The 14,240-nt window shown below is 37.1% G+C and overlaps 1 protein-coding gene across 5 annotated transcripts in view; it reads right to left on the reverse strand.

Annotated features, from left to right (window-relative positions):
• Window positions 1–7,763: 7,763 nt before the first annotated feature.
• LOC107295506 (proton-coupled amino acid transporter 1) overlaps window positions 7,764–14,240 on the reverse strand; it is a 32,356-nt gene continuing 25,879 nt past the window's right edge. For all 5 annotated transcript variants that reach the window (XM_015824823.2, XM_015824826.1, XM_015824824.1 and 2 more), the window contains 4 exons: window positions 13,315–13,413; window positions 11,994–12,160; window positions 9,920–10,089; window positions 7,764–9,045 (listed from right to left, as the gene is read on the reverse strand). In XM_015824823.2, the coding sequence (XP_015680309.1) occupies window positions 8,786–9,045; window positions 9,920–10,089; window positions 11,994–12,160; window positions 13,315–13,413 (696 nt within the window). In that variant the 3' untranslated portion in view covers window positions 7,764–8,785. The remainder of the gene's footprint in view (window positions 9,046–9,919; window positions 10,090–11,993; window positions 12,161–13,314; window positions 13,414–14,240) is intronic.

The raw sequence follows: 14,240 nt of genomic DNA on the forward strand, positions 1-14,240 counted from the left end.
ATGAACATGCCTAGTCGGTGTAATGGGGATGAAATATGGGAACTAGCTCCCAGAGCAAAACTATTATCCAAGCATGTCTGGATTAAAGCTACCAATGTCAACCTTTCATGGTTCATCTTAATTAGGGTTTAAGAGATCATTCGGGGTAGACAACTTACTTTGCAGGGAGGTTGTCCAGACTCAAATCTCCAGAATTTTCAACTAGGGACAGTTCAAGACAGCTTCCCATGTTTCTTGATAGGAAAATGGATGCCTTGGAAAGATTATAAATTCCATTGTACTCACAAACATACTTGTGTCTAAAATTGCCTTGGTCTTACTCAAAAAGCAGGACCAATGCTGTGTTGATTGTCCATATTGACAGTTTCCACTGCATTAAAAAAGATAGCAATAGCTATGGATTGTGAAACCTGTTAATAAACCTTCAGTTGTTAAAAATGAAAAATACTACCTTTTGAAAAGGAGTATTCAAAATATAAGGAGCAGGTTGGGAAAGGCCTCATTTCTGTGCTTTTAATTTGTCATTTAAAAAATATATGGGGAACTGAAGGTGTTAAATGGTGCTCCAGATGTTTTGGAATTGCACCCAAGGCACCTATTACTATTAGTACTATCTTTGCTTTCTTTTGCCACAGTCATTCTATTTCTATTTGCAGGTCTTTTCATTTTGTGATTTTCTTCAGTTCTTTCTCTTTGGTTCTGCTTCCTCCATGTACTACCATGTCCACTATGCAGACTTTTTGTCTTTCTTATCAACAGTTGTTAAATCTGGGGTGTTGTGTGGCAAGTGCTTATCTGTTTAAATTCTAAAGCTGCAGAACATTTTAGTGTCTTCATTTTCAATTACTTTGTTTATTTTGTGGTCACACCAGGTCTTGCTTGCAAACAAATGATATTTGTTGCAGATATTTCAGTACAGCATTATTACTACTTTGTCATGCCGTTGTTTGTGGTCATTCTGTGTGATCTTCTTGCAGCAACTAACTAGGTGGTCAGATGTTTCTTTAACTTCATTACAGAGGTTGTCTGTTGCTGTCTTCTAAATTCTGGCTTTGTATGCATTTGTTCTTAAGGTTTGGTCTTGTGCAGCCAGAATTAGTCTCTTTGTCTCGTTCTTCAGTTTTCCACCTCTTAGCTAGGTCTTTTTGTTATCTGCTTTGCCTGCTCTTTTTTTAATATACAAGCTATGTAATACTTTCCTTGCTAAGTCTATTTTCTCTTCTTCATTTGGTTTTTCTTAAAGACCAGTTTGGTCTGTCCTGTATTCAGTAAACCTTCATAGTATATGCTAGCTTTAGGGCATCTTCTTTACTTCAAATATTCTTCCTATGCCCTTTTTATTCTTCAGCTGTCTGAAGTACTTGCAGCATTCCATACCCAATTTCCTTTATAAGTAGGATCGGTCAACATTGCTGCCTAGATGAAAGGCAGGATTCATTGTCATTATTTTTCTTTATTCTTCCCATCTAGGGCTTTTTGTTCTGTTTGAGTCTAATCCACTTATCCAGTTTTGTATCTAATGACTGGAATTGCCCGGTGTTAATTGCCTTGATGATATTTCCTCCATTTATTATTCAGCATGAAAACATTACAGCAAATGGGACACTGGATCAAAGCAGGCTTGATTAGCAAAGATGCTGAAAATAGCTGTATGAACATTAATTGAAGGTCCTTCGCACATATACAAACTCAAAGCAGAGTTTTGATCTAAACAAAAAAAATTATCTTCAAAATAACCCCAGTATATTTCACTTCCTAACGTGAAATCCAAATGATTTGCATTTCAAAATATGTGTTAGATGCTACCTCAGTATTCTGCAACTACGCTTCCAGAAGTCTTTGGGTGCCAGGCTGCCATGAACTCTGAGGGCCAGATGAAGGTGAGGGGAAAATATGCTTCTGGTGAATGAAACTTCACTGGTCCTTTCCAAGTACAGTCTCAAGGTCAACTTCTTGGGAATGGAGCACAGCTGCATTCCTCAGGAGACCGTTCTAAAAACATCTCTTTTAAATTTGATTGGACATGAGGGGGTCAGCTGTGGGAGAAAACTTCAGAGGCAAAGTTGTTCTTGGGATTTTGGCACGAGAATTTCAGTTCTGGCTTTGCACTACTGTATTTCACTTGGCTTCTAGTAAGCTACACCTTTCTCAATCCAATGATGATATAATAATAATAATAATAATAATAATAATAATAATAATAATAATAATAATAATAATAATAATAATAATAATAATAATAATAAGAAGAAGAAGAAGAAGAAGAAGAAGAAGAAGAAGAAGAAGAAGAAGAAGAAGAAGAAGAAGAAGAAGAAGTTGGAAGGGACCTTGGAGGTCATCTAGTCCAACCCCCTGCTCAGGCAGGAAACCCTATACCATTTCGGACAACTGGCTGTCCAGTCTCTTCTTAAAAACTTACAGTGTTGGAGCATTCACAGCTTCTGGAGGTAGGTTGTTCCACTGGTTAATTGTTCTGTCAGGAAGTTTCTCCTTAGTTCTAGGTTGCTTCTCTCTTTGGTTAGTTTCCACCCGTTGCTTCTTGTCCTGCCTTCAGGCGCTTTGGAAAATAGCTTGACTCCCTCTTCTTAGTGGCAGCCCCTGTGATATTGGAACACTGCTATCTTGTCCCCCCTCATCTTTCTCTTCATTAAACTAGACATACCCAATTCCAGCAACAGTTCCTTATATGCTTTAGCCTCCCATCCCCTAATCATCTTGTTGCTCTTCTCTGTACTCTTTCTAGAGTCCCAACATCTTTTTTACATGTTAAGGCTCATTCTTACTTAGAGACTCAATCTGAGGCATGTCTGACAATATGATAAAAACGCTGGTGACTTGATACCATCAATAATACCAATTCGGTGGCACTGTCTTTCAATGCTTGCTTACTTGTATCCTTAATTATAGTGACTAAATTCTTAAGCAAAAGTGTTTTGTCTTCCCTTTATGACCAAGGAACCTTCGTGATAACCAGAAATTGTTCCCAGAGAAAGTAAATCACATGGGAAAGCATGTGATATTATACTTGCTAACTTCCATGGAATGAATTTGAAGTCATTTAGGGATAGCAGGGTAGGGTAGGAAAACTGAAGCAAGCTTTGTTGGAAAAGCAAGTCATTCATCTAACAACCAAGTGAAAATCTGTGTCCATTTTTATTTTTACAGAAAACAATTTAACACATCTGTGGATAATCATTCAGGTATTCAAGATTTATAAAGGAATGTTATGAACTGCCCTCCCCCAGGTTTCTGCATAAAGAGCTTAAAAGAGGGAAGAATGCAGTCATCAAAGAAAGCCAAGAAACTGGAGAATTTTCTGCAGCCTTTGTTGCTCTGCCAATTTAGGATGGTTGGGGCTTCAAATTATTTACGCTTATGCTTATATTTTAATGATTGGCTACCCTCCATTCATAAGTTGAGATCATCCAACAACAATCCATTCCCTTTGGCCACTATCTTTTCCTTTATCATGGACATTTTAAAAATATTTAATACTTAAAACAAATATATTTATGTTGGCCAATTTCTTATGATAAATTGGGATATATGTAGCCTTGAGAATTTGACTATCAACATCTCTATCTTTCAGGTCTTATGACTCAAATTGAAACAGCAAGAACTTTTTTCAATATATCAGTGTCCCCTACGACAGAACTTTTTTTTTTTTTTAGTTTTGTTTTGATGAAATATGGAACATCCAAAGCATTCTGATAGAGGCAGATGAGTGGATGAGTTGAGAGTTTTGTTCCAAGATTTTTTATTCCTTGCCGATTCTTAATTCTTGACTAAAATGTCTGTTAATGGATATTATGTGAGTAGAGGATTCAACTTGAGTCATAAGACCTGAAAGATAGAGATGTTGATAAGTCGAATTCTCAAGGCTACATATATCCCAATTTATCATAAAAAGCTACTTTCCTAAAGAGCAATAACACTAACTTATATACAGCTCCATAGTGCTTTACAGCACTTGCTGGGTGGTTTACAAATGTCAGTACTGTATATTGTCTCCAACAAACTGGCTCTTCATTTTACTGACCTTGGAAGAATGGAAGGCTGAATCAACCTTGAGCCCCGTCAGGATCGAACTCCAGGCTGTGGGCAGAATTTGTCTGCAATACTGCACTTTAACCACTGCGCCACCAGACCTCCTAAATTTCTGTATTTGCTCAGTTACATATAAGCATACTTTATGACTTATTTCATCCCAAAACACCACCCTGACTGTAGGTTGGACAGAGCTTTCAGGACTGAATGTGGATTTGAACTTTGGTTTCTCCAGTCCTACTGCAGCAACCACTACACCATCCTGAGTTTTCACTGTCTAAAGAACTGGAGCACACATTTGCCTGATATATTCTTATATGCCAAGCAGGAATACCTTGTATTGCAACTCTGTCAGTGTGTGTCTTGTCACAGGTTTGTTAGCTTATTTAAATTGTGAACAGTTAACAAGAACATCTGCCTTGATTTTGTGTAGTTTTTAGTTCAGATACCATGTTGAGGAATAGCCAGTGCATGTTTGTTATTACTTTATTTATTCATCTTTGTTAAGTATTATAAATTATAAGCAATATGAAAAAAAACAAAGTCAGTGTGGAACCTTATAATACAGTAAAAAAAAACTGAATTTATTGAATGAAACATCCACTAAAATATATCCTTCAGTTACAGCATTATCATACATAACATCATCTGTGTCTCCTACAGAGAACACCCAATGTACATAGTGGCTTGCTATACACACATGTAGGCACAAATAAATAAACATTGACTGCTTCGATAGACACACAAACAGACATCGTTTTCTATCTTCAAAGTCACTCCTTGTGGAAACATTTGAGGATAATTGCATCCACTTCTGAAATTTAGGTTACCCAAAATATATTTGCTTAATTCTGCACCATATTTAAATATGTGTCACCAAGCTACCCTAAAAGGAGCAACAGTATATCCAATTGAAGGCAAAGGTCCAAAGTGGTAAATTAAGAGTAACCTTAAGGAATTAGAAACTGTTCCCAAAGTTCTCTACAAACATTAGTTGGGGCTTTCATCTAGTTTCCAAATATGTAGTGGTCCAATTTCTTAGCTGTATGCATTGATCTCAATACCTTCCATGTGGTCCCCTTTGGAAGTCAGTTTTGGGGACTCTGATAGTCATAAACGTTTGGGGAATACCAAAGCTGTGTTTGGATTTTGCACATATCCAGTTTCACAAGTGCAGTCACTTCTTTTACAAATAAATAAAACGAAAGTAAGCAGACCTGATTGACACTGAAATGCCCTTTTATCCATTATCAGAGACAGACCAGACCAGATAGCAGAGATAACTTATGGAGAGAGACATCAGAAATGTTTACTTCAAATCCCATAATTACCGACTCAGTATGGGATCTGAGGAGGACCAGGATGGGGGACAACTACATTACAGACACAACTAGACAAAAAATAAAAAAACTCTTAAGATGTAATTATACAGAACAAATGCTGTAGCTTTATCCTTCTGTGAGGTCTACTGGAAGCAAGTGTATAGATAATTCAGTAATTCAAAACCGCCTCTTTCTGTGCTGAGCAAGAAAATACAAATAGGCCACAGTTTATTCTAAATGGAAAGAAAAAGAAACCGTAAAAGATAATTGTATGCAGGCAATTTTAACATATATAACCAGACAAGGCCACCAGCCACAATGCCAAGGATATAGGTTATAATTAGCGGTAATGTCTGATGTAGACTTTTTTCATTAAAATCCTGACTGGAAAAAGTGTTCATTCTCTAGAAGTCAAAAAGAAATACTATTCCCACAGAGAAGAATGCTTCACATTGTGTTCCATCAGAATACAAAGTTTTATAGAACCATAAATTACAGACATATTAAGGCATCTATTGAGATATAAGTGAACAAATTCATTTCATTCAGTGGCTGTGACGAATATAACTAATAGCCAACCTTGGGCACGCAGGGACTAGCAGAATGCTATCAATGCAATATTATGGGATGATCAACTTTTCAAATAATGGGAAATCTACAAATCAGTAAATGTTAAAATCCTGCATTTTCTATGGAGGTTATACTTAACATCTACCAAATTGGTCTTAATGGCACTTGCTATTGAAAAATGGGATAATCCCAAAGTTAAAAAGCCAGTATCAAATTCAATAATGTTTCTTTGCGACTTCATTAAGTTCCCTTGTTTCTCTACTTTCTGCATCCATTCTGCTTCTGTTTCAGTAAAATGGATGTGCTAAATATTCACATAATCACTTATAACAGTTCAAGATGCTACAACTGCAAGAGTGCACAGGCACAATCTTATCAATTCTACTGTTTGTAATAATTACGAAGTCAAAATATCAGGGTTTTTTTAAAGTTAGAAATGTGTCATTACCACTCAAGGAGAGAAGCAACCTAGAACTAAGAAGAAATTTCCTGACAGAACAATTAATCAGTGGAACAACTTGCCTCCAGAAGTTGTGAATGCTCCAACACTAGAAGTTTTTAAGAAGAGACTGGACAACCATTTGTCTGAAATGGTATAGGGTTTCCTGCCTAAGTAGGGTGTTGGACTAGAAAACCTCCAAGGTCCCTTCCAACTCTCTTATTCTATTTTATTCTACATTTAAATTTTATTTCATCTTGACTACTCTAGCTACCTGGCCAAGGTTCTAATTAATCATGGTAAAAACTTGCAATACCATTAATCTGCAGGGCTCTGCTCATGTCTTAATGTCCTGGGTTCACAGGCAAAATTTAAAGCAGTTTTAATTTACATTTCACCATTATGTTGCCAAGACCAGAATATTGAATATTTGTCTATTTTCTCATATGCTTTACTATATAGGGAGAGAAATATAAACCCCAAGTATATCCCAGAGTTAATGAGACATCTATAGCTTCAGAAGAATGAGAAAGGGGATAGGAAGCTAACTTACAATTTATTTAATTATTGCATCAACCATATAGCAATGCATAAAAAGTAGATAATTCATTACAATGATATTTAAAAACAGACTACAAAACCTTCCCAAAATCATTCATAAAATCTACATTTCAATATCTATTTAAAGTGTTAAATAAGTATTTGGGTGCCATATCTAAAGAGTGATAATTCCTCGTTCCCTTCTTCATCCTGTGTGGCTATTCGTGAAAAAAGCTAAAAGATACAACCTAATCACAATTTACTGGAAGAGATAAACAATGATATGCATCCCATCTTCCTTTTTTTAAGTCATAACCCAACAGAAATAAGCCCTACTAAATTCAGGGAGCACAAATTGCTTCCTGGTAAATTGCATTTTAATTATAATTTAAGGTCTACAGTCAAATTCAGATCCCTTGGCTAATTAGATAAATACAGAAGAAGCCACAATTCAAGCCACATGTATGATTGTTTTAGAAAACAAAAATGGTAGTATCAAATACTTAATAATGCCATGAAGCAGCTAAAATCTTAGGAAGAAATTTTTTGAAAATAACCTTAGTGTAAACTATTCAGTGTTCCTGAGAACAAAGGCAAATAATAGAAAATAGGATGTGTATTGCACTTTTAATATAAGAATCTCCATGTGCCTGCTCAATCAATTTATTTATCTATTTTGATTGGCTAGCTTTTCAGGGCCTCTTATATGTGAAATAAGAAAACCGTGAAAGTTGGGCCCATGAATTTAACCTATGTACACATGCTAATTGGCTACAATTGTTAAGTAGTTCTCAAAGTGTTTCCATAATCCAGAAGCAAAATAATTCAGAAGTTACAACTATGCATCTGACTCACCTTATGTTTTTTATAGTGTATATACATATACTCATGTGAAATTATTGTTTACATGAAATTGGATTATAATCATGACATTCAGGGCATAGCTTTTCCATTTTTTCAAAAGTATGCTTAGTGAATGTACCTTGAAGCTACAACAAAGCAAAAGATTACAATAGATAATTGGTTTACAATATCCTATTGTTTCCACAACTATAAAAAAAACTTTAAAAACACTTTTCAATCCCCTATCCAGCTCATACACGTATCTTTTTCCCCATAGCATTTTGATATGAACCCTGCTATAGAGTCAGACTAGCACGGTGCTGGATTTGGCAATATAAACCTTATTTCCCTTTTTATATGCAGTCCAATTGGTGTTGCCTGAAAATTATAGATTAGGCAGCTTGATACTATTTTTAGTTTTCAGTGTTATTACCAATAGACACAAAACTTCATGAGATAAGAGCATTATAATATTACACACTGAGTTTCATTTGCGCTTCCCTCTTCTGTGTTAGCTATCATTTTCAAGCTATATCTCGCTTTTCATGCAACTATCCAAAAGGAGGAATTTATTTTAGAAATGAGACAATAGTTTCTAAATTGGTAGCCTGAAGCAGTTTAAAACAAGAACAATGAAAATAAAAATGAACTGATAACATGATGCTCAAAAGACTTCATAAAAATGATCTGGTGAGGAATATTAGGATTCTTAATTCTCCCCACATTCAATGCTCTTGATTTAGAAATCTAGTAAAATCCAAGATGCTTGCAAGACGTTCAATTTCTTCCAGGTAAGGATAATCATAATGGAGCACCCTTTTTTTTGTTTTTTATGACGTCTCCTAAATCAACCCCATACAAAAAAAGAAGCATAAATAAATAAGAGCCCCTTCTTTTTAACCATAGCTGTATCTGTTTAACTTATAAAAGCAAGGAGGAGCCCCAGGTTTCTGCAGTTGCTATGGAGAAACTCAAGTTCCATACGAACTGAAGATATCTTCTCAAAGTGAAACAGGTTACAGTGTCATGGTAAAGCAGTGGTGGCATTGGACACAGTTGGTACAATCAGTTCATAGAGAGATTCATATGTCCCCACAACAAAGCCAGTAATACCAAAGAGGCTGATGAGAATGTCTTTGGCCAGGATGAGCGGGTGCAGGCCTTCCGAATAATAGGTGAAGATCTCCAAGATGGGTGGGATAATAAGTGCTAGAGCACTGCTGCTCACCGAGCCTACCAGAGCTATGACAATGTCCAAGCGAGGAATCAGTATTGCGAGGGCACCTGAGGGATAGGAAAGGAGGAAATAAAAGCTTTGTCAGGGAAGATGCCTGCTGAAGAGCAAGCAGCTGAGGTAATTAGCCTTTCTTTACTACAACTTCAAATGAAATAAACATCGTTTTAATTTCAGAGTAGATTTTTAGTCCGTAATAAACTCTTCTGGCAAAACAGAAGGGGACGTGAAATTAAACAGACGGCACTGAATCATGACAAAATGTGCCATCAGTATATACACTCTTCAAGCTCAGAGGTGGGATTTGTAAACAGCTCAGAATGAATTCTCGAATCTAGCAACAATATTATTTATTTCAAATATCTGTACAAAGCTATTGCATTAGTCAGGCGTCCTCAGATGTTTTGAGGCAATGAACACCTTTGGAATTCTGAGACCCATGACCTGAGTGTCATGAGGGATGACCCTCTATTCATGAGGTGGCCACCATATTGGACAAGTCACATCACCGCAGCAACCTAAGAGAATTTTTCACATATCTACCTTTTTTTTTTGGCAACTAAGACACTGCAGATCAATCTTGCAGCTCACTGTTATCCTTTTGATGTAGGTGTAGGGCAGGGGTGGTGAGGAATGATGGCTCTTTTATGCCTTGTGGACTTCAACTCCCAGAATTCCTGCGCCAGCCATGCTGACTCAGGAATTCTGGGAGCTGAAGTCCATAAGTCATAAAGGGACCATGGTTCCCCACCTCTGGTGTAGGGGGTGTATTTTTTCACCAAACAAAAGCACTGCCTGAACTCAGCCTCCATTTTTATTTTCTATAGAGCCCAGTAATTTTCTTAGCAATATCTTTACCGCAATAAAGCATCCCTTGGGCTAAATCTCTACCTGCCAAGTGAAAAGAAAACTCTCACCACTCACATGTTACGCAGACCAGGAATATTCTCAGCAGCAGTTTGCAACATAATCTCCAGCGTTCAGGGACCTTGGAAACAGCCACAGGAATTATTATTTCTGCAGGGACATAGAACTGCAGAGCATAAGTGAAGAAGATTCCGAGGGAGTAGAGCAGCTTGACAGACTGGTACAACCTGCAAAAATGAGGAAAGAGACAACCATTAAATTCACTCAGCTTCCTGGTGAAAAACCAAATAAAAAATTGAAGTCAGTGCAGTGATTACACCATTTGAAAATGTTTGTGCACCCTAATCCAGAGACCACTAGGGAAATTTGGCTCATGAGTAAGGAGCTAAAAGTAAGTCAGTCTCCCTTGAGGAAAGAAAGTGTTGTTCCTGAATCAGGGCTTTGGATATTGTAGAAAGCCACAACACCAGTTCCAATAGGCTTGTAGCAAAGCAACGAGTCAAAGGAATATTGAAAAATTGCCTGACCCTGATATGACAACTGCTAAAGTACTTGTTCAAAATTACTTATGACTTTGTGAGTTTTTAAAGGCATGGATTCCTGTTTAAAACTGAGCACTCACTCAACGATGCAACAAGTTTTATTTCAAAGCCTTCTTTTTTCAAATAGTGAGAAATTTCTAATGTCATCAGAAATCAAACTCCTTATATGCCATCATGAGACAGATACAGCCGATAGCTGGTTGCATCACTATTATAAAATTAGAGGGCAGTGCTAACTAAATGTTGTTGGAAGATATATTGCTAGAGTTGATGGGACTGAGTTTAATAAAGGACATAGCTGCCCATTCTTGGATTATCAAAATTATTGTAAATTTGAGTTTTGAAAATAATATAGCATATATTTTTTAAAAAATATATTAAAAATCAACACATGAATATAGGCTCTCTCTCCTATGGAATTAATTCTGTTTATCTTTAGTGACCACAAAAAATAAACAGAAAGAACTGGAACCTAAAATACACTTTTTTATCCCAAGTACAGTTCTGCAACATTGCTTTTCTTGGATATCCTCTATATATTGTCGCACTATATAACTCATACCTCCTTACTGAAATTTTGACACGGAAATATGTTCTGTCAGTTTTGATGTCATATTAAACTAAGAATTTCTATTAGAAATTGATAAAAAAGAAAAATTGATTCAATCATCTCCATACAATAATTTATGAATTAGAGAACCTGCGGGGGGGTTGGAGTAGAAGAAGGGGGGCTGAATTTCTCATGGCTTCCATCAGAATTAGAAATGGGAGAATGAGTTATGGGAGTTAAGACTAGACAACTTTATTATCATCAGTGACAAATTTTCCAATGAGGTATTCTAAGCCAATGTGATGATGTCCTATATGTGGCAATATCAGTGATGGAATTCAGCCAGTTCGCACCACTTCGGCATAACCAGTAGCTAATTTTTTGTTGCCCAGGCCCAGAATGGACGTCTGGAAGCAGCATCCACCCAGAGAAACGGTTGTTCACATATTTGAATCCCACCACTGTGCAATATGTTTAGTCAGCTAATATAAGTAGTTCTTGGTTCCTAGGATCATGAATGAGAATGTGATAACCTAAGACAGACATGTCAAACTCGCGATGTCACATGACGTCGCGAGACGTATCAGGACAGTTTTGCCATTGCTGGCAATGGGGTGGGCACGGCTTCCGGATGATGCGTCCAGCCCGAGGGGCCGGCAGTTTGACACCCCTGACCTAAGAGATAACCCAATTACAGGGGACAGCTGCTCTGCATTCTCAAATGTTTCTGTGGCAGTACTGGTCTTTCTCCTAGTACAAAATGCACTATTTGAAACATGCTTGAATCAGTTCAAAGTATGCAAAATTTGGAACACAGAGAAACATGGATTGATATAAGAGATGATGGCCATGAGAAAGAATGAAGACATGAAAGTGACTGAGACTACACTCTAAGAGCCTCCCTACAAAGGAAGCACCTTTGCAAATTGTTTTTACTTTTCGGCATCCATCTCTGCAATTCCATTCTTACTCATTCAGGTGTAGCCTGTAGTTCAACCTTCTCTCTACCTGGTAACAAAAGCTTCCCAGTTCAACTCACCAACAGTTGGGGAGATTGAGAGTGATGCTGGGCTGGATGTTAGCTCCAAAGCGCAAATATCCTAGTGTTCCCAAGCTGAGGTAGAACGTGGTGACAATGGCCATTCCCACATACAGAATAGTGTGAAAGTGCTGAGGGTTCTTCATTTTGTTTTCTAGAGGGAGCACCTTGGAGAAGAAAAAAAGCCCAAAATATTCAGTAATCATCATTTTACTCCCCTAATTAACCTAACCTTCTCACAATAGACTAGGGCAGGGGTAGGCAACCTTGGTTCTTTTATGACTCGTGGACTTCAACTCCCAGAATTCCTGAGCCAGCAGGAAAACTAATTGTGGAAGTTTTGAGTCAATCGCTGGCTCTCAGCCTGATTGACCTCACAAAGTTTTTATTGTGAGGAAAATTGAACTGGCTTAGTTCCTAATACTTCATTAGATATTCCAGACCCCATCAGTCACATCGGACAAGCTTGCACTCACAAGCATTTATTCTCAGTCTTGCCCTGAATCCTCAGAAATTATCCTTATGATCCTCAAAGCAAGAAAACAAAAGAGTACAAAATAATTGAAGTCAGTGCATAGGCTGAGAGCTAATAAGCATTTGACAGGACTCTACCCTTGTTTTCATTTCTTGAATGCATGACATAATCAAATAAAATGTCTCATAATAGCAACAATCATTCAAGAAATTTAATTACCCCTATGGAAAATTGGATCTACAAATTAAAGATAAAAGATAAACATGACTAGGCCAGAGAGAAGGAAAAAGTAACAGAACGGATCAAACATTTCCATGTTTATTCCAATAGATCAAACTAGATATGTTCAAAAGATTAGAGCTATATAACATAAGATCACTCATGTATACCATTATGTTGCATTTTAATTAGAGTTCTAAATGAGAGCTCTAAGTTAGAAAACTCAACATAAAACAGTGTTTGGTTCCAGAACAGCTGTGAGCCATTATCAGGTCAGGTACAAACTGGTCACATGCTGCCATACAAAGACTGTCATTCAAATATAGACAAAAATAGGTAACATAGGTCTTGTCATAGGTTCAAAGTCTTGAAGACTAAACATGTCTGGCTGCAAAGAGACAGATGTGCTAAATGCCACCTGAGAAGCTACTAGACCTAAGTTATTTTTCAGTTCCTAGCAAAACAAGATTCCCAGCCATGAGTGTCCAACCCTGACAACTTTAAGGCCTGTGGACTTTAGCTCCCAGAATTGCTGACTGGGGAATTCTGGGTATTGAAGCCTACAGGTCTTAAAGTTGCCAACGTTGGATAGCCCTGTTTTAAGCTAAGTTTCTAGGCAAGACTTACCACTCCAATGCCTTCAAAGGCAAAGATGGCTGTACCAAAAAAGAGAGGCATTGTCTTCCAGGCAGCTACCATAGGCAGATGGCTAGGATTTGGAATGTCCTAAGAGGAAGAAAAGCAGATGATCTGTAGAAGGAGTTTCAACAGGAAGCAGTTGCAATTGAGGAAACTCTCTTATATGGAATCAAACCAACAGAACCCTCCCCACTCAGATTTTCTACACCAGCCTCTTCAAGCTTAATATCCTTCTTATTTGCTAGAATTACCATTCCCAGAGCTCATAAAAGCCTTGCTGGCTACCACCTTGTGGAACTGCAACCTACACTTGATAATTTCTTGCTTCACTGTGCTTGTATTCTGCCGAATTTACAAAACCCTCTGGGCAATTATGTGGTTATAAAAAAAATTTTTTTTAAAAAAAAATCTAGAAATACATACTCTTGCTAAGGAAAAATACAAAATGTAGGTGAAGTACTATAAACTGCCCAGAGTCATTTGGTAGAGAAATGAGCAGCATATAAATTTAATATATAAATAAAAATAAATAAAATAAACCGCTGCAGAGATGGCAGTTAAATCAAAATGATGACAAAACTGAAAGAATATCTCCTACATGGTAGCTTTACACTGATTAGTAGCTACTATCCAAGTTCTCAGGCAACAGTTTTCCTCTGCTATATGTAGAAGTGATGGAAACTCAACTTCTTCTATTGTTTCCCTGACTTCTCCTTAATAATAATAATAATAATAATAATAATAATAATAATAATAATAATAATAATAATAATAGTAAAGTTGGAAGGGACCTTGAAGGTCATCTAGTCCAACCCCCTGCTCAGGCAGGAAACCCTATACCATTTCGGGCAAATGGCTGTCCAGTCTCTTCTTAAAAACTTCCAGTGTTGGAGCATTCACCGCTTCTGGAGGCA

Source organism: Protobothrops mucrosquamatus, unplaced genomic scaffold (assembly GCF_001527695.2).
Source record: "Protobothrops mucrosquamatus isolate PMUCROS unplaced genomic scaffold, P.Mucros_1.0 scaffold2369, whole genome shotgun sequence".
Classification (NCBI taxonomy): domain Eukaryota; kingdom Metazoa; phylum Chordata; class Lepidosauria; order Squamata; family Viperidae; genus Protobothrops; species Protobothrops mucrosquamatus.